The sequence below is a fragment of the Lytechinus variegatus genome, chromosome 16 (genome assembly GCF_018143015.1).
Source record: "Lytechinus variegatus isolate NC3 chromosome 16, Lvar_3.0, whole genome shotgun sequence".
Lineage (NCBI taxonomy): Eukaryota > Metazoa > Echinodermata > Echinoidea > Temnopleuroida > Toxopneustidae > Lytechinus > Lytechinus variegatus.
The window spans coordinates 31,460,729-31,482,776 of record NC_054755.1 but is presented as its reverse complement, the minus strand read 5'-3'; the positions used below and the strand labels follow the sequence as shown (position 1 = coordinate 31,482,776).

At 37.0% G+C, this 22,048-nt stretch overlaps 1 protein-coding gene across 1 annotated transcript in view; it reads right to left on the bottom strand.

The window, feature by feature from the left end:
• Positions 1 to 4,373: 4,373 nt before the first annotated feature.
• LOC121429538 (E3 ubiquitin-protein ligase RNF13-like) overlaps positions 4,374 to 22,048 on the bottom strand; it is a 42,519-nt gene continuing 24,844 nt past the window's right edge. The window contains exons 7-10 of the mRNA XM_041626597.1: positions 17,031 to 17,136; positions 10,849 to 10,942; positions 7,394 to 7,474; positions 4,374 to 5,174 (exon numbers count right to left, since the gene is read on the bottom strand). Of these exons, the coding sequence (XP_041482531.1) occupies positions 4,714 to 5,174; positions 7,394 to 7,474; positions 10,849 to 10,942; positions 17,031 to 17,136 (742 nt within the window). The 3' untranslated portion in view covers positions 4,374 to 4,713. The remainder of the gene's footprint in view (positions 5,175 to 7,393; positions 7,475 to 10,848; positions 10,943 to 17,030; positions 17,137 to 22,048) is intronic.

Below are 22,048 nucleotides of genomic sequence, written 5' to 3'. Positions count from 1 at the left end.
AAACTTGTGGGTCTTCACCCAAAATAGCATATTCAAAACTTGCTGTTTCCTTTCCCGAGCAAGAGGTTTGCACAGCAGACTAGTCACTGTAGGCGAAGATTCTGCACTCACTTGTTGCCATTTCACATTCCAGTGGTTTGTAAAGTCACGCATACATTTTTCTCCACGTCACTGATGTGCTCTTTGAAATTTAAGGCGGATGGTTACAAGCACATTCTTCAAATTCATATCAAATATATGGTCATATAAACATTTTTAATATAAGCAAGTAAATATAATAAGCAAAAGAAAAAAACAAAAGTAATAGCTAGTTTACAATCGGTATACACAACTAGGCACTTAGTACTATACTCCTTATTTAATGGATAAAGGTTGACTGAAAGCCTTGAAGTCACAAAGGCAGTTTTGTATCTGTGGTCTGAAGCCATATCTAAGGTAATTACTGCATTAATTTTGCTTAAATTTAGAGTGCATATGAGAGAGTTAACAATGAAGGCACACTTCTGTCACAGGGCGGTACATTCATGCTTGTTAGTATGGTTTCAGCAGAACGATCCAATTGTTAATGTAAATTTGGAAAAAAATTGCATAAACAGTAAGCTCATCAATTCATAACCGTAGGCTCATTACTGCTGAATTCATAGTAACATATGAAAATTTAATGCTGTGTGAATAAAGAAGCATTCACCAATTACTGTACTTTTTCTTAAAATTAGGCAACAAGTTCTGGGAACAGTCTATCAGAAAATGTGGTCTCAGCACCTTTGATAAATTCTTTAAAGAACTGGCTTGATGATGCTGTGATCGTGTACAACGTCGGGTATCAGTAATGAATTCTCTGTCTTGCCACATGCAACTACTTGAATCTGATAGTGTGGAGCATGTGGTATATTTCCATTGATCAATATTGTGGAGCGTTGTGGCCCAGTGGATTAGTCTTCGGACTTTGAAACAGAGGGTCGTGGGTTCGAATCCCAGCCATGGCGTAATTTCCTTCAGCAAGAAACTGATTCACAATGTGCTGCACTCAACCCAGGTGAGGTAAATGGGTACCGGTAGGAAGTAATTCCTTAAAAAGCTGTGTGCGCTATGAACGCCTAGCTTAGCCGGGTAATATAGGAGTGCCTTGAGCACCTAACAAGGTGGATATGTGCGCAATATATATAAATATCCTATATTATTATTATTATTAAAACAGGCCTAGTCCTACAAGCATCATTGGAATGTAGTATCACTAATTTAGGCGTAATTAAAAGCATGAAATCTACATAAACCCTGGTTTCAGATCACAGATTCAAAACAACCTTTGTGAATTGGGACCATCAGGGATTGGTTTATTTGGTTTTACCGCAATTTAAATAAATCAATGGTATTTGAAGGGTCGTACTGATAATTTCCTCCAACGGTGTAGTAATATTGGAGGAAACACATATCACACAATCAAAAATGCTTTACAAAAATATATCAACACGCATGTAATTTCAATAGTCTTCTTGTTGATGACGTTGGGTGCGGAGGTCTAGTGACCCATTTACACAATATTTAGAAATTGATTAACTATCATTGCAGTAAACAGTGAAAATACCCACTCCTACATGTATCATCAATTGTTTGGCTCTGTGATAGCAGCCCCTAGACTGTTTTACGGCTCAATTTTTTTTTTAAGAGTCCTGAGGGTGGGGATTCAGTAATCACTAAAGTCAATTTCAAGGACCTGTAGACCAATGAAATTTCATACAATTGATTCTTAGAAATTGATTTTAGCTGATGATGAATCACTCTTCTGCTATAGCATCCTGTCCTTTGGCAATGCATTAGTTCACATATTCCAATACACCTGCTCTCACCGTAAAAACAGAGGACATACATTGGATGCACGTGGTGCATGTGTGCTAAGATGCTAAATGAAAGTACCAATCAATCACAAAACTTGCAACGACCAATCAGTATCATCATTGCATGCACACATTGTTGAAAACACTGAGCAGTAGCCAATAAGAATTGTGGCTTCATATTCCCTTTTTGTCGAAAATATGAGCGTTAAAGCTCATACGTGATTTCTTGAAATGCTGTACTATGGAACGGAGCCAGATTAGCAATGAAATTAAATGGTTGGTGATTAATGGAGTTTAAAACAAGCCTACTCATGCAGACAAAAATGCAAAACAAGTCCCTTCTATTTCTATTATGATCAGGATCATTAGAACAATCCACATCATCTTTTTTTCAATTATTAATATCATTATAATCATTACTTTGTACATTTATTCTAATCATCTCCATGATTTGAATAATTACATTTACTATTACTATCATAATTTTCATGACCGCACCATTGCATCTTATTTTTACAATCATCATCATTAGCAGCAGCTGCAGTATCATTAGAACCTAGATCTTCATGGAAATATGGGTTCGTCATCCCAATACACCAATGTATAGGAAATCCAAGTAATTGCTAATGCCCAGTTATCACTCACATATACACCCCCCACAAAAAAGCTTTTTGTAGTTTCAACTTACAAAATTGATACTTTAGCCCTCCCATTTCCACTTCGATATCAATTTGCATCTAGGATATGAGTGTATATCTACTGTGCCAATCTATATATTTCATGATAATAAGGTGAAGATATATGTATATCTATATATGCCTGTTTTGTGGATCGTAGTGCAAAAGGCAGAAATTAAATATAATATAAACTTTTCTCATCTGATAATAAAGCAATTCTTTCAACAATAATATACATGAATTTATGTTTTGTTTTTTTTTTGTAAATTCAGAAATTAGCTTATATACCGTAGTACATTACACATTCATACACAAGACTAATGTAAAGATGAAACACTACATGTAGGTGTATTCACCTACCGTTGTCTTTTTGCATGCTTTTATTTTCAAGCAAGTTTTGTGCCTTACCAAATGCATTGAAACATCCAAAGTGGGAATATTCCATTTTAACAGGAGCACTATGTAGCCAGAAAGAAAAATAAAAACCAATGGGCGATTCCATAAAATAGACTGATTTGTGATTAGCCAAGGATGTCAGGGTTATTGAACAAGTGTGTACGACCGCCAGAGGAGGTGTTTGGAACTATGGTTCACTAAGTGATGCCTGAAGTGACACCAGAACGTGAACTATTTTCCTGAGGGGCGCAGCTCTGAAGCAAACAGTTGCATTCGTGCCACTGAGGGGACCATAGTTTTACCAAATCTCTGAACAAAGGCTGTACACGTACATATTTGGTTTATATACGTCATCGGTATCAAAAAATGCAACAGATAGGAAATTTACTATGAAGAACAGTAAGGAATTGAGAGAGAATTCATTAATAATTTATTAGTAAATAATTTATGTTGTTTTACGGTTCGGGCACTATTCTGGGCTGGTGACATCAGATGTCTGAATTCATGGCATATCTACCCAATTTTGTTACGTTGTCAGGAATTATCTCGACACATGACGAAGTTTGGACCAATCACCTGTTCAGATTATTGACGAATATAATAATTAATGACAGTTTGAGTAGCAAAATAGTTCATGGAACTCCCAAAAAGTCAATAACTAGACCCAAAATTTGATTGGAATCACACATATTCAAATACAAGTAAATGCTCTTTTATAGTTCACTACTTCAATGACAAGTGCACTGAAGAATCAATCAACGAGAACGGTGACAACTGGGCCATGTGACACAGAAAGATACAAGCACATGGTTCGCCACAGACTTACATGTACAGCTGCAATCAATTGAATAATGGATTGTATATAGGTTATGCTGCAGGGTCCTGAAGATGCTATTGTCATGAAGGATGCAAGGTACACATTGCATCTTCATGATTTCTTTGACAAGTATTTCCTCTAGTGCTGAAATGATGCAATGCATGTTTTGTCACCATCCGGTGGGTGTTTCATAAAGCTGTTCGTAAGTTAAGAGTAATTTTAAGAACGAATTGTGATCCTTTCTTGTGGTAAATTGTATACACCAAAATTCTCATTGGCGATAAAGTCGCTCTTAAAGAGAAATTCCAGTATTTGCAGTAAACACTGATTTCATGAGAAAGTCTGTAAAACAAGGCTTAATTGTCAGTATATCATCGAGGATCTAGATCTGGTACAGTTACATTAACTGAACGTTGTGAAATCTCGAAATCTACGCTGAAAAATTTTCACACCGAAGATCCCCAACACAGATAAGCGCATGTGGGACAATGTATAATTATTGCTTAGAGCGTCGGGTCCGACACTCTACCTGAATCCTGTGCTTATTTGCCGATTTCTCAGCAATTACACAATTTCTTCCAGAACCCTTTGGCACATGCGTTTCATTTATACAAACAGACACTTTGGTGGTCATTTCATTGGATTCTGTACGAACTCATTTTGATACCGTTACAAAAACTAGCATTTACCTTTGACTTTATACAAACAGCTTTATGAAACGGCCCGCTGGTTGTCTAGAATGGGAGGAGGGTGAAGATAAGGTGACAAACCATAAACTGGCATAAGTCACAACTTTCTGTGATGTTGACGATGTAAAATGAAAATTGTATATAAGTTCTCTATAGATCCACCTTTGTACATTCAATTAATTAAGTTATTAATCAGTCTGTTGTCCTCACTCATCAAGGTTCTCTTTCAATTTCAAGATAGTGATGCTTCAAGTAGTTCATTCCTTTTAATTAATAACAGCATCCCACGTTTGAGGATTTCAGACTTTATAGCACTGCTCGATTAAAGGATTTTCAGGAGCACTGCTCGTGCTGGGGTCTATCTCATTCTCCGAGTGCACAGTTACGCTGAGGACATTCGAAGGGTCCTGGATGTTTCCTCTGGCTTCCTCCAAGGGGAAGCTTCCCGATGACTCGGAATCAGAGTCCACCTTGATCAGGGTTTCGATGGGCGGGTAGTCATCGCCTTCTGTGGATGTCATCGGGGACGGGGGCGGTGTCGCCGTCTCGGCCACCCCACCAACCGCACCACGCTCCATCAGGTTACCCGACTGCGTGCCACCAGAGAGGAGGGGGGTATTCTCGTTTGGGGAGACATCGGCGTCGGAGTCGGATTCCTCATCAGAGTCGACCATGCCGGGAGGGATGACCTTGCGCTTGCAGATGGGGCAGGTGCGACGGTTATTTGTAAGCCATGGATCAATGCATTTACAGTGGAACGCTGGTAAAAGAACAGAAGAAGATAATTTATCAGATTAATTCTTTTTGGTCTAATTTCAATGTCTCGTGATTGTCTAATCAATCACTAGTCTTTTTTTTAACACAGAAGTCCACCCTGATATAACCGATTTTGAAAAAAAAGTTGTTTCGATTGAATGTAAAAAAGGTTTCATTTCTGAGAAATAAATCCAACAAGTGGAATGCCTTCTCACCTGCATCACGCGGTTCAATATGGCAGCAGTGCTGACTTTGAAAACTACTCTAACTCGCACAAGATGTTCAGTGATACATGGTTACTCTTATGTCCACTTTTTATGAACTAGACCAATAAACTTACAGAGATATGATGGTTATTCAACAAACAAGTGGAATGCCTCTGGCCGTCTCACCTGCATCACGCGGTTCAATATAGCAGCAATGCTGACTTTGAATACTACTCTAACTCGCACAAGATGTTCAGTGATACATGGTTACTCTTATGTCCACTTTTTATGAACTAGACCAATAAACTTACAGAGATATGATGGTTATTCAACAAACAAGTGGAATGCCTCTGGCCGTCTCACCTGCATCACGCAGTTCAATATAGCAGCAGTGCTGACTTTGAGTACTACTCTAACTCGCACAAGATGTTCAGTGATACATGGTTACTCTTATGTCCACTTTTTATGAACTAGACCATTAAACTTAGAGATATGATGGTTATTCAACCCAACATGGCCAAAGTTCATTGACCTTACATGACATTTGACCTTGATCATGTGACCTGAAACTCGAACAGGATGTTCAGTGATACTTGATTACTCTTATGTACAAGTTTCATGAATCAGATCCATAAACTTTCAAAGTTATGATGGTAATTCAACAGATACACCCAATTCGGCCAAAGTTCATTGACCTTTGTCATGTGACCTGAAATGCGCACAGGATGTTCAGTGATACTTGATTACTCTAATGTCCAAGTTTAATGAACTAGACCAATAAACTTTCAAAGTTATGATGGTAATTCAACAGATACCCCCAATTCGGCCAAAGTTCATTGACCCTAAATGACCTTTGACCTTAATCATGAGACCCGAAACTTGCACAAAATTTTCAGTGATGCTTGATTACTATTATGTCCAAGTTTCATGAATCAGATCCATAAACTTTCAAAGTTATGATGGGAATTCAACAGATATCCCCAATTCGGCCAAAGTTCATTGACCCTAAATGACCTTTGACCTTGGTCATGTGACGTGAAACTCATGCAGGATGTCCAGTGATACTTGATTACTCTTATGTACAAGTTTCATCAATTAGATCCATAAACTTTCAAAGTTATGATGGTAATTCAACAGATACACCCAATTCAGCCAAAGTTCATTGACCTTTGACCTAGGTCATGTGACCTGAAATGCGCACAGGATGTTCAGTGATACTTGATTACTCTAATGTCCAAGTTTAACGAACTAGACCAATAAACTTTCAAAGTTATGATGGTAATTCAACAGATACCCCCGATTCGGCCAAAGTTCATTGACCTTTGACCTTGGTCATGTGACCTGAAATGCGCACAGGATGTTCAGTGATACTTGATTACTCTATTGTCCAAGTTCAATGAACTAGACCAATAAACTTTCAAAGTTATGATGGTAATTCAACAGATACCCCCGATTCGGCCAAAGTTCATTGACCCTAAATGACCTTTGACCTTAATCATGTGATGTGAAACTCATGCAGGATGTTCAGTGATACTTGATTAACCTTATGTCCAAGTTTCATGAACTAGGTCCATATATTTTCTAAGTTATGATGACATTTCAAAAACTTAACCTCAGGTTAAGATTTTGATGTTGATTCCTCCAACATGGTCTAAGTTCATTGACCCTAAATGACCTTTGACCTTGGTCATGTGACATGAAACTCTGTGATAGGATGTTTAGTAATACTTGATTAACCTTATGGCCAAGTTTCATGAACTAGGTCCATATACTTTCTAAGTTATGATGTCATTTCAAAAACTTAACCTCAGGTTAAGATTTGATATTGACGCCGCCGCCGTCGGAAAAGCGGCGCCTATAGTCTCACTCTGCTATGCAGGTGAGACAAAAACAAAACTGGGTTTAATGTCCAAAACAATTTAAACCTACTCTCCTTCGGAAAAACAAATTACATTTGTTTTTCATAATGAGCCCTAGCCCCCTTGCGATAAACTGTATCCAATCCTTATTTCCTTACCATGGTTGCAAGGCAGGATGCGTAGCTTTTGGCCTTCTTCATAGTCATCAATGCAGATGGCACAGATATCATATTCATCACCTGTAGAAATACGAGAATGATAAATGTAAAGTAACTTGAGAAATGCATTATTGATGATGTCACCAACAGGTTACGCTCATGATAAACTGAAATTTCATAAAGCATTCTGACTGCTTTCTAAACAGCGATCACAAGGAAGGAGACGTGGTAGCTTGGTTGAAAAGAAGAAAACCATTACAAAACTCAATATGAGACATAAATGTAAAAAAAAGTTTGAATTTGTTGTTAAAATGTACAACCACACCCCCCCCCCCCCTTAATTGGAATGAGGATGAATTATATTTTGTAAGACAATATTTACAAATGCCAATTTATAAGATTTATGCCTAAATCCGAGTCATTTCCATACATGTATGTCTAAGAATGCTCGATTTATTTGATGGATGGTATCAGTCAGGGTCTGTGCCTGCAGACTTCCTAAATGAAACCCACATTCACTACTACTGTTACTACTACTACTAGTAGTTTGAGTGACACAGGGCTAGCCTATCCAAACTCAAGAGTCATGAACGATGTAATAAAAACTAGAATTATCATTGAAGGGAATCGATACCCCCGCCCTACGCCCTAACGCCTTACCCATCTTTTTTCCCAATTCCTACATGTATGTATGTGTGAGTAAATTATGAGAAATTGTTAAAAATGGATGAAATACATGTAGTTACAACCGCACGATTTCTGCCTAATTTTTGACATATGATATATTGTTACCATGGCAAAAGGACTTCCAACACATGCAAACGCGTGTACTGCACATCTTTACCTCTAGACCAATGTGTGAGACAAATTTCATGAGAATTGGTTGAAAACTGATCAAGAAGCTTGGACCAAAAGATTTTTTCCTAATTTGGGGCATATGATGTTGTTACCATGGCAACACGATATCTGACACACACAAAATATGCGTCTCGAATATTTTTACCTTTAAACCAAAGTCTGAGCCAAATTTCATGAGAATTGGTTGAAAATTGATAAAGTAATTCAAACCGCACATTTTGGCCATATAATAATGGTGTTACCATGGAAACGGGATTTCTGACACACACAAACACACAAAATATGTCTCGCACTCTCGTTGGTCCTTGAACCAAAAGATTTGTGATCAATTGAAAATTTCAAACAGTTTTGATTTGTTGAAAGCCAGAAATGCTAAACATTATGCACATGCATCCAATTGCATGATAATCGCAAACCTGTGTGACAAGACATTCACATTTTTCTTTTTAACCCTTGCCATGTTAAAGATAAATTCCAGTATTGGTAACGATCTCAAAATGAGTTTTTACAGAATCTAATATAATGACCACCCAAGTGTCTGTTTGTATGAATAAAAAATATGTGCCAAAGGATTCTGGAAGAAATTGTGTAATTGCTGAGAAATAAGCAAAATAAGCGCTGATTCAGTCACTTCCGTCGGGTCTTTATTCCAGCAATAATGATACGCTGTCCCACGTGTGCCTATCTGTGTTGGTGATCTTCAGTGTGAACATTTTTTAGCGTAGATTTCAAGATTTCACAAAGTTCAGTTTATGTAACTTTACCAGATCTAGATCCTCGATGATATACTGACAATTAAGCCTGGTTTTACAGACTTTCCTATGAAATCAGTATTTACTGCAACTACTGGCATTTCTCTTTAATTTTGCAATTTTGCATATTTGTACAATGAAATTCAACAATCAGATTAATGATTTTTTTTACTTGAATTTTATACCCAAGAAGCTAATATGGAAATCTAGATTCATAAAAATTATAAACACCACAATCTTTATAATTTCCCCAGAATTAATTCAGCATGCTAAGACTTGAATACAAGATTATGCCACCCAACCAAGTAAAAGGACAATATCACCTTGCCCAGGATAAAACAAGATTTGCAACATCAATCACCATGACCCCTGAAATCTACATAAGCCATCTTCAAGGGCATGGACATCCTGCAATCTACAACTAATGAATTCTAGATATCTGAAATCAACTAGATATCTACAAAACAATACCCGCTTTACATTCCACCTGTCATCCAGATGGTGAAATTTACTCCAAGGTATGATGATACTTACAACAAAAGGAAATTCTGATTGGATTGTAATATACATCTCTTTGGTAAACAAGTAGGAATCTAGGTTATGGGTCAAAGATTTACCATGGACAAAAAGCAGTATGCTTTTTCATCATTTTATAAAGGGCATCTTAGATTTGCATTAAAATGTGCATTGTGCGGTCTGCATGATTTGCCCAAGTAAATAGTGCATTGAAAGATGCACCAAAATCTTAAGAACTCCTCGTTGGCTTGTGTACTGAAACTTTCTGTATCAATATTCATTGCAGTTTAGCTATAAAATCCTGGTCATTTTATTGGTTATTTGATATTGTTCATTCACCCCATTTCACAATGACGTCCTCCGTGCAATTTCAGATCCATTCATCATGCAATTTTGAATTCATATGATTTTGTCCATTGCATGCTTGCCAAGACCACCAGCACTTGTGTTTGCAGCGCGCATGTTGTCATATGCAACAATCAACAGACTGTGCTTAAACTGCATGCAATTTGCATCCAAATTCATGAAGGTAAAATGACAAGGATTTCAAAAATTTATTTCAGTTATATCAAATAATGAATTTTCTTTTCATTTGTGTAATAGCCGGAATACTTCACTCCAGTGAGAGATGAAATGAATGATGGATTCATTTCATTTCGCCTCGTTGAATGGATCATTTCATCTTTCAACTTGTGAAGTGTTCTGTCCATTGCACTCATAAACATTAATTATTTGTATACTAATGAATGATGATCACTAATAATTATATTAGATGGCTTTTCTTCATGGGGTATCAGAAGAAATAAACATTAATTTGTATAGTGCAGCTTTTACATGTATATGGATATATTCAGCTGCACTTGTTCAGAACTCTTCTTACTTAAGTCTACGCAGTATATTTTCTTAACTAAAGAGCTATGATTTATTTCATTTGAAGAGAGTCAAGGACGGATGGTTTCTTATATCAATTGGCAGGTTATTCCATAGTTTGGTGGCAGCAAGTGCAATGCAATCACCAAGTGTGACTTTTGTTTTGTGAAATGGGATCTGAAACAATAATTTATCTGTGGAACTTTGCAGGCTTCGACTGTGTGATTGGGTTCCAAGTTTGAGTAATTTTGTAATGTAATGTGGGGCTTGACCGATTAAAGATTTATATACACTGTACAATTAACAGAATTTTGAAGTATTCCACTTGTCAGGGACAATTTTGGCTTGTGCCAATGTTAAATGTGATACCCGAACTCCTGGAATATTTCTGGTCTCCCGTTCTGAGCCATCTAATATAAATAACCCCACTTTATTTCAAAACAAAGAATACATGTATACCTTTCTTGAATTTCTTGATCGGCAGCTTCTTAAGATGGTCCCGGGATAGTCTGGCTTTTCTTCGTCTCCTCTGATCTCTCACATATTTTGCAATCTGTGGAGTTTAATAAAATATGATATTCTCAAATTCATATTTCTTTACCTACTGGATATATTGATTTTTATAATTTTGAAATATCCATGCACTTATAGCAACACTAATACTTTACTATGAATTTAATCTTTAAATATTCCTTAAAAAATTTATCTAATCCAGTAGACATTATATTATAATACAATAATATAATGATGTATAATTAATCATAATTCATATGAAAGAAATAATTCAAATCATTTTGCTTTTGATTAGCTACAATGTCTTCTTTTGATTTTATTTTTTGGAGAAGTATACTTTATTAGGAAACTAAAATTAATTTGGATGGCATCATAATTTCAACAAATTAACAATACATCTAGTCCAATCACTATCAACTTTGAAATCTGATTGAAGAAAAAAAAATGTGGTATTCGCTATAAACTTCAAAATCCTTTACTAACATTCTTAAAGAAAGCAAGCACTGATAGCATTTTACAATATCTTTATATTGAATAAAACTTCAGGTCCAGATCCTTCAACAAAGTCTTCAATTTCTTCATTGTCTCCATTCGATGGGGGTAAACGGAAGGGGATTTGGGGTAAAAGGAATGAGATTAATAGGGGTAAAAGGAAGAAGATTTGGGGGTAACTCACCTAGTATGCATTAGGGGTTGGGAAAGTGGTGAGGGGAGTGCAAACGAATAGTAAAGTAGAGGAAAGATAAACGGGCATTGACAAAGCCATGTAAAATGCACATGCAGGAAATAATAGAATTGCTACCGTCAATTAATTTAAGTATTGTTTTTCATTCATCATCAACGTGAACTCAAAGAGAAAAGTAACTGCAGGCAAAACGTTCTCATCCTCATCAGGGGCAGATCCAGGATTTTTGCAAATTGAAAAAAAAGTCTTCACTTTCAAAAGGAAGGAGGGCACATTTCTGTTTTAATGGCATTTTTACAATACAAATTTTAATTGAGCATCTCAAAAAGGTGGCATGGGCTGGCTGTGCCCCCTGGGTCCGCAAGTAACCCTCATTTATATTACCATTATTATAATCACCACAATAATAAGTCGTTATGATAACCATGATTATTATCTATATCTTTTATACATACACTCACTACATACTTACATAATCCGGAAACAGCCTAGAGTAAAAATGAACTCACCAAGAACAGAATTTGAATACCTGATCCGCTGACAAAGTAGAACGACTTTCAACATTATTAAAGGAGAATGAAACCATTGGAACAAGATAGCTTGTGTGAAAACAGAAAAATCAAAGAAATAGATCAACAAAAGTTAGAGAAAAATCGGACAAATAATGAGAAAGTTATGAGCATTTGAATATTGCGATCACTAATGCTATGGAGATAGCAAATTGGCAATGCGACAAAGATGTGTGATGTCACTTGTGAACAACTCTCCCCATTACTTTAGTATATATTTCACTTGAATTGCCTCTTTTATTTTATCACATCTATCCACAGATCATGTGTTCTTTCTACATGAGGGCATGTATTAAATATTTTTTAAGAATACATCATAGATAAAGAGTTTGTATCATCATTAGAAAAAGCAAAAAGAGACATTTTGAGGGTATTTTATAGTCCACCAAAGGGAAAGTTGTTCATCAGTGACATCACACATCCTTGTCGCATTGCCAATGGGAGGATCTCCATAGCATTAGTGATTGCAATATTCAAATGCTCATAACTTTCTCATTATTTGTCCGATTTTTCTCAAACTTTCTTTATTCTTATTCTTTGATTTTTCTGTTTCTACACAAGTCTATTTGTTCCAAAGGTTTCATTCCCCTTTAAACTACATGCAGCACGTACCAGAATAAAAGCCTCTGTCACACACTGCCTTCAAACAATCCTTTCTGAGAAACCAGTGTGTATGTTTGTTTGACTTTCCATATTCATTAATTATTCAGCTGGTTAATAAATAAATTAGACAGTCAGACTGTGATAGCGGTTTTTTACTCTGAAAATGTTTAAATTGAATTTGCACTCCCTAACACTGCCTGACGATATTGTCAAGATTAATATTCACTTCTTTTCAAGCAGTTGGTCTGTTTGTCCGAAAGGCTTATACAACACAGGCTAAACCCATTTTGTCTAGATTCTACATGCAATTTTGTCTTAATTGCTGTTTGGACAATAATACATCTGGGGCCAGTTGCACGAAAGTTAATATCATGGTAACTTTGCCATCCATTGGTAACCACCGCATACATTCATAATTCCGAAGCTTCGTTATTCCGAAGGTTCGTAATTCCGAAGGTTCGTAATTCCGAAGGTTCGTTAGTCCGAAAAAGAAATGAGGTTCGTAATTCCAAAGGTTCGTTAATCCGAAAAAGAAATGAGGTTCGTAATTCCAAAGGTTCGCTAGTCCGAAAACTAAATGATTAACTAACCTTATTTCATTTTCGGACTAACGAACCTTATTTCAATTTCGGATTAACGAACCTTCGGAACATCGAACCTTATTTCGTTTTCGGATTATCGAACCTTCGGAATAACGAACCTCCCCCTGACGAGCCAGAACCCATGCAAAGGATGTATCCCTGCCCCCCCCCTGACGCTTTTTTTTTTGCTTGTCAAATTTTATCTGGTACGAAATCCTTAATTTGTGATTGAAGACCTTTTTAGTTTTTTTGCTTGGCAAATTTTTGGGCGGACAGTTTTGCCCCCCACTGTGGAAAAACCTAGGTACGCCACTCTGGTCCATTCATGACCAAGACATGCCCAGGAAAGAATACATAGTGTACCATAACACTACTACACTCTGACTAAACATCAATAAGTCAAACTGTCAATAAACCAGTTGTTGATGAACTAGGACCATATGGGATGAAAACTTACGGAAAGTACAGCAGAAGCCAGTGTGCATAGGCCAAGTGGCCATTAATCCAACACCATATGGCAATTGTTAGATGGCAGTGTGTGACAGGGCCTAGAGTAATACATATCTACAATGTGCCTGGTGGGTGATTCATAAAGCTGTTCGTAAAGTTACGAACGACTTTACGCACAACTGAAACATGTTCTTAGGCCATAACTCAATTACATAGGGATATCACATAGCATAAGAAAGGATCACCGGTCGTGCGTAAAGTAATTCATATCTTACGAACAGCTTTATGAAACACCCACCTGGTCCCTGTAACATAAAGCTTAGCCATTGATAACAAGGCTGATTTCTGCAACCGATTGCATTGACTATCACATACGATCAACAGCAAAATTCAGACCCACAATCGATCACAAAGCTCTATGCTGCAGGACCCATACAATCATACTTACAAGAGACTTGATCAAGTCTAAACCTGGGCCCCATCTTACAAAAAAGAGTTGCAATCGATCCAATCAACCGCAACTATGGAAAACCAGCCATGTCAATATCTAAAATACATGTTTGTTTAAAATATTATCTAGATATGATGTATGAATACATCTATTGCTTTCTCGTAAATTCAGTGTCTTTCTTACACAATGTGCAAATTTCCTGTACAAAAATTTATGACATCGACAGATTTCCATATTGTTGCGGTTGATCGGCTCAATCGTAACTCTTTGTAAGACGGGGCCCAGATGAACTCACCAGATAGAGTAAGCAGAAGGCAGCTCCGATAGCGAAGAGGACAATGAAAGATGAGAAGTAATAGACCCAGGGGTAATAATAAGGATATACTGTGATCCTATACCTGTCAAAGGGAGACACGCATGCCCCGTGAAACTATTTTTTTTTAAAGGTTCAGACTGTCAGTATCAAAATTCAAGTTCTGATAAACACTGTAATTACTGAATGAATGAATGAATGAATGCATGAATGAATAAATGAATGAATAAATGAATGAATGAATGAATAAATAAATAAATAAATAAATAATAAATATTTTTCATTGAAGCAACTATCTCTACATCAAAGTTGAAGAGTGGATTTGTCTGAATACCTCTGTCAAATAAAGCCTATAATCAAGCCTGAAATCCAGAACTGAAATTTCTGCACTTTCTCGAAAAGGAAATATATGCACAATTAAGTTGTTTTGTAAAATTATGCTAAATTTCTATAAAATTGGTTGCTATAAAAAAGGAGAGAACCAGGGTGCAATTAAACATAAATGGCTACCTTGCAGTTTATTTTTACAAGGAATTACTGTACACACATCTAATGGAAGATGAATAAAGCAGAAAAGAAGGTTATGTTTTCAATGCATTATAGTCCAATCTAAATCTGGCTTTATTTGACATGATACATGGTATGGCAGGTTTGCATGAAAAGCAATTTGCGTTGGCTTGATCAGGCTTACATAATTTCCTTTTCAATGAATGATGCGTGTCATTTGATGGGCATGTTATTGATAGCATATTTAAACTTGAATTGCAAGTTCCATGCTGCAACTTTAGTAAGTCCTATAAAAGTAAAGCGAAAGCTTTAATAGTGATTTTTTCTTAATCAGCCAAATTTGTACAACTCCTATATTAGCAAATGCTTCTACATGTAAATCCAAATTATTTCATTGCTCTGTGTTTAAACCAGTGTCATAGTTTGTATTGAATGAAAAGTGCCACAAAAACTTACTGGACATGACTAGCTCTACACAAATTAAAATTAAATCAAAGGATCCAACTTTTTGAAACTTTTTGAAAATTTGAAACTTCATTGAAATGTTTGATTTCAGCAAGGATCTTGTTAAATGTTTAGGAAGATAGACTAACAATTTCTTGTTTTAAACTCATTCCTTCCAGAAATACCCCCATGACGAGAATACCGAGGCCACTGACCTAGCCCTATTTTCTTAAGAATGCATTCTAGAAAAGAAAAGTGAATAAATTAGATGAAAGAGCCATGAAAGGGCTAATAATTTCTGCCTGCCCTAGAAATGTACTATCCCTTTAGAACGTAATATATTTGTATGTCTATCCCGTATTCGATCCCTTTAAATACTGTATTTCAGTATTTCATTAATATAGAGCCAACAGTCATACTACTTCTCATCTCCTCATAAAATGCTTCCCATTGAAATAAAAGAGGAATACCAAAGATGACCAATTAAAGGCTATTCAATTAGCAGCTGGTTTGCATTTCTTTCATCAGATGTACATGTAGAGGGAAATTAGGCAAATTACCACCACTACCATTATTACCACAGTACAGGAAGGACCTACAATTTGAAATGGAAAGATTCCAAATAGTGATCCTCTGGCAAATACTTTGCAAGTTCTCCTACTATTGAATGGGCAAGGGTGATACTCTCAAAATGCAATAGAGCTACAAGTAATTTGCTGGGCGCTTCACAAAGCTGTTCATAAATTACAAATGACTTTACACACGACTGGTGATCCTTTCTTGTGCTTCTCTGTACGTCACTTAGCACCGCAGAACATATTCCAGTCAGGCATAAAACTATGTGTAAGTTACGATTAACATCCGCCTGGAGGGGGGTTTCATAAAACTTAACGTAATACGACTGGAACATTTTTTAGGTACAGTACCAAGTCAGCTACACAGGGATTATCATGTACATGTAGCATAAGAAAGGGTCACAGGTCGTGCATGAGGTCATTCGTAACTTGAAGAAAAGCTTTAGGAAACAGTCCCTAGGTCCCAAAATCCACTTCTCTTTGAGTGAGACAAGGGACCAATCCTTCTGGAACAAAGGGCAATGGCCTGACTTACCTTAAGTACAGGGAAGATGGGATGTTTCTAAATTTTCAAAGCAATCCTTGAGCACTAGGCTTTCCTCAGACTTACCTTTGAAAGACAGGGAAGACCAAATGTTTTTTTACTTCCAAAGCAATCCTCAAGCACTGGGCAACCCTCAAGACTTACCTTTAAATGCAGGAATGACAGAATTTGAAGATGAAATATTTCTAAACTGCAACCTCGATACATCTTCAAATGATGATTAACACCGGAAGACATTCTGGCTCCCACTTCTGAGTTGATGGTGAGGGAGGGGACAAAGGAAAACTGATAGGTCAGAAAGGATGGAAGGGGTCAAAGGAGAAGTACTGGGGTAGGTCTGGAGGGAGAGGGGGCAATAGAGGAGCACTGGTAGGTCCGAGGAGGAGCACTGGATACCCCTACTTACCGCATACAGGGCGAAGAAGAGGAGACAAGTGGATGTGACGCTAATGAAAGGTAAGAAGTAATATCCCAAGGACGGATTTACAGTGGGCAATAGGATCACATGGTACCTGAAAACATAACATGATACAGAAATAACCAAACAGGGGGAAAAACGTAAAAAGAACATGACATAATCCATGCTGCCTGCAGGGCCTTGTCTTGGGGTGGCCTATCAACAAGTTCTGAACCCTTTGGAGATGTGTTCATACGTTGCTGATATGACCTTAATATGGTGCTATTATCAGATTTCTCTCATGGGATTTATACAGAGTGAGTTGAGATTCGTGCAATATGACATGAAAGGTATTGAACGATGCGTGCTGAAGAATGAATTGGCCATCTCAATTGGATCATATACGTCAAATGGTGATTGTCAACATTCAAAAAGATGTTGTTTGTGTCGTTTCCAGGTTTAAATGTTTAGATTCATTCCCTGGTAAAATATCAGTGTGAACACATCACCAAGGGTTCAAAACAATCAAATATCGCAAGGCACAGGAAAGTACGGTGGGACATGACGTTGATGGGGATTGGAGTAGAGGGGTGGGCAAGGGATGTGGTATAGCTGAAAGGAGAGCAGCGAAGCAGAGGGCCGAGGTAGGAATTGATTCATACTCACCGCATAAAGGAAGAGGAAAACAGTGCAAGAAGTGCTCATGCAAAGGAAAGGAAGCATATAATAACTCCAGGGATAATATGTAAAAGGGTAGAGCGACATCAGCCACCTGTTAGACAATAGTACAGTTAAAATGCAAGGCTAAAAGAAACGGCTAGTGTGAAAGGGGTTCCATGCTACCACAGGGAATGCATAGCATGGGAACGAGAACATTCATATTGTGCCTCTCTGGCATGGTAACGATGCTATTGTGAAGCTAAATGTGAGTGTAAAAGGGATCAGATAACATTGGGAGAAGTACACAACCAAAAAAAGGGATTATTCACATTACATGCATCCCAAATAATACACCTTATGAAAGACACAACTTTTCTTTGTGCATGTTAGAATGAAAGGGTGATATCAGAATGATGGCAATATGGTTGGCTTGGTGATAAACATGCATCTGATTTGACACTTGCAACAAAAGAATTACAAGACATGAATAACAATGATTTAGTCATGAAACAATGCATACCCATGCTGAAACCATAACAAAACATAAGAAAATGTCATCGTGCTATCATGTTTTTTATGAAAAATATGAATTCATGAATTATCACATACTAGAATGAACATTTCTGCAAATTCAGTGCAAAACGTCAAACACATACGGTGCTCAAGCAAAGATTATAAAAGTTATGTAGAGAGAAAAGAATGACAGAAGTGAGAAAATTTGATATCCTAAATTATAAAATTTGAAAGAAAAAAAATAGTAAGGGGGACTTCTTTCTCCTTCACTTCAGAAAGATCATTTTTATGTTTACCTATCAGTCGTACAATTCTGCAATAGCAGAAGCATAATAAACCTCTACCCTGTTTTAAATTTTACTGACAAGCACGTGCTCAGTTGCTTATGCATGCAAAACAAATCAACTTGACACATGACTGGTGGTAACAGACAAAAATGAAGAAAACTAAAACTTAAGAAAACAAAATTGTATTTCAGAAGATCCAAAAACCAACTGACCTCAAGAAAAGAGCAGTCAGCGAATTGTGGCAGAAAGGGTTGTGGTAAGTTTAATAAAGGGGTGTGTCTAGTGAAAGGGTTTCTATAGAAAGAAACTTGAGGAGACATGGAGACTGGAGCTGACCCTGGAAGCCGGATTCTGGAGCAAAATCCTGGAGACTATCAATGGAGCAGACAGAGGATCTGGACCTGAACGTGGACCTCTTGTCCTCTTCGAAAATCTGAGTATTGCAGCTGGTTGACCCACCTTGAACCCTGGCAACAACACTAGTTTAATCAATAGGGCTGTCTGCACCAGCCCGAGTTTTCAAATTAGCAAGCTATTTTTGATCCGGCAAATTATCCCGATCTGAACAATCTCGACATTATTTGTAATGAAGACGCAATCATCGGGATAGTTCGCTGGATTAATCTCATTTGTAAAATAGCGCGCTATTTACTAATTATCCTGCTAATTCGTAGGTGCAGATGCACTTGGGATTATTCATTCACGGCGTCACGCCATAATGCATCGATGCTTCGCTTGAGCATGAGTTGCTTTTCTTGCACTGGTGGACACGGGGTTTCTTGAATCTCAAGATTAATCGTCATATACAAGCAGCTGCCTCGTATGTTATATATAACTTTATAAATTTCAATTTTTTAATGGTTCATGATTACTTTTTTTTCTATCAGGAGTGGTGTGAAAGGTACAAGAAAAACCATGATTGTCATATTTTTGAGAAACTAACATTTCATTAATTCATATTTAGTACACAATAACATGGGGAAGCTGGTCACATAAGACATCACAAAAAAAGAAAATCCTAATAACTTTTTTATCTTCAAATGGATTTTCATAAGAAGTTTACAAATTTTTCTCATTATTTTTTCGGACATTTTTACAATAAACTTTTTGTCTGGGTAAACTTTGCCTTTAAGAATCACAGACATTCACCCTCGAAGGTGAATGACACAACTTCCTCTGGAAACAGATTGGGAAAAACAAATATATATGCATGAGGTACATGTAGTTTAAACTCTCTTGACTCATTCCCTCTAATGCTAGTATGAGTGTCTAATTCTAATGAGGGGACATAGTCAAACCTCTGATTAAATCATGGACTCTTTGGAGTCATCCCACCTTGATCAGGCTACGGGAACGTTTTCGTGGTCCAAATGTGAACGTTTTGAATGCAAAAAAAATTCTTAATAAAATTCTAAAATAATATTGGGATGAAATTTTACTTTTGCATGCTTCAAGATGCTACACCTTCATAGTGCAATGAACGGATTCGAGTTGCTCTTATGTTTTGTAGAGTTCACGTGAGATCTAGGGAGCAGTTCATGACACAAACAATCGTACATATTGACTGATCATTGTTATAAGCTACTGCAAAGACTTGCATCCGATTGGCTCAGAGAAAACTGTCAGTGACAATCACTAACCATTTGCTTCATGAAATGCTCCCCAGAGATCAGGGATCTGTTGCCACCAATAGACCAGTTCGTAGTTACTTCAAGGACAATTTTGGTCAAATGACCTTTCATTTCTTTCATTATGATAGGCAGATTTCAAAGCAAGATATTACGTAAGCTTGCCTTACATAGCAGGATGAAGAAATTGAATAGACCAGGTGACTAGAATAGAACACCAATGAACACTTAATGAAGGTATTTGTTGCATTCCTACTCTGAATGCATATCATAGCATGTTGCACAATGTACTTGGCAAACTGTGAAATACCAGTCGTTTGTACGCATTGTTGTTTTTTGTGGATGTAAATGAAAACCACAATTCAAAAGAATATATGAATAATCAAGACATCAAAGTTGGTGCTTATCTCATTAGATTTTAAACCACCATGTCACTTTAGTACAAATGACCTTCCTCTGATCATGCGTAGAATCTTTTAATCATGTGCAGAAAGGAACTACGAACTGGCTTATTGTTTGATGGTGATGGTGGTGATTTTGTTACCCGGTTGCTAAAGAAAATATGAATTCATGCTTGTAGTCTAGCAACCAGAGGACTGACATCTTAAGGTCCTCTCCAAGGGACCTGGTAGTGAGGATTAATGCCTTACCAAAGGGCACTAGCGCACCAAGTGGGAATCGAACCCGGGTCACCGGAATCTGAAAAACTCGCTCTACCAACTGAGCTATCAGATCGCGCCTCCTGTTGTGATGCAACCTAACCAAAACACATGCAATATCTGCTGCAAGGGTTCAAAGGCACCAACCATGTGCGATACTCGTTGTGCCACGATAACGGCCGCCGAGCTGAGGACTTCTCTTCCGCAAGACTTACCATGAAGCATAACATTACGACGAAACATATTCCTACTATGCTTGCAAATGGGATGAGGTATAAATGAAAGGGAAAGACGAAGCCGGGTGTTAGCTCTATGGTATACCTGAGTGGGGACAGAATGTGGAGACAAAAACAAAAATTGAAATGAACAAAAAATTACCCCCAAAGTAAGATATCATTATTGGAGCTAGGTCTTTCAAAAAAGAAATGGGGGGCAAATGTCTGAAAATTAGAAAAGGTAGTCCTGAGCAAAATAGTGAGGCATCTGTATGGTACTAAAAATGGGAGCATTATCATGCAATTGAGAAGGGAGAAGAGATAAATCTACTGGAAGAAATTAAGATTATAATAATTTTTTTATTGCAGACAGAAAGAGATGGTGACATATAAATAGGAAGAGAACGGGGGAGGAAGGAGAATAAAATCAGAATGAGAGAGAAAGAGACAGACAGAAAGAGAGGTGGAATGGCAGTGAAAGAGAGGTGGAATATCCAGTGTATAAAGTTTATACAGGAAGATAGACATTATTTTTACGAAAAAAACAAATTTGAAGCGTTATTCTTTGAACTCGCAAAGTAAACTGACAAAATAAATTGCTTTAAAAAGTTGAGAAAGTACATGTAAAGCAAGAGTGAGTGAGAATGAAAGATGGAAAGAGACAGAGAAAAGAAAAAGCATTAAGGGGACACTTCACATTATAAATACATACATGTACAGTATTTTACAAATGATTGAAACTTGCTTAGTACATATAGTAGGCAAATGTTATGACAGATATACAAGCATAAAAAAAGGTTAAACAAATCAGAAAATTCACTTCACACACACACAGATCCATGTAAAGATTTACAAAATTCTGATTGTATTAGACCGCTCATGATACTGGTTAGGAATTATTCAACATTTCTTTCTATGCCTAGTTTTAAAATTGCTCTTGCAAAATATATGTATTATATTACATGTACATGTATGAAGATTTATTTTCAGGCCTAAAGAGGGGCAAAGGTTACCATTATATCAATGAACATGGTAGAACCCTTGATTGGGATTGGCTGCTGTCCT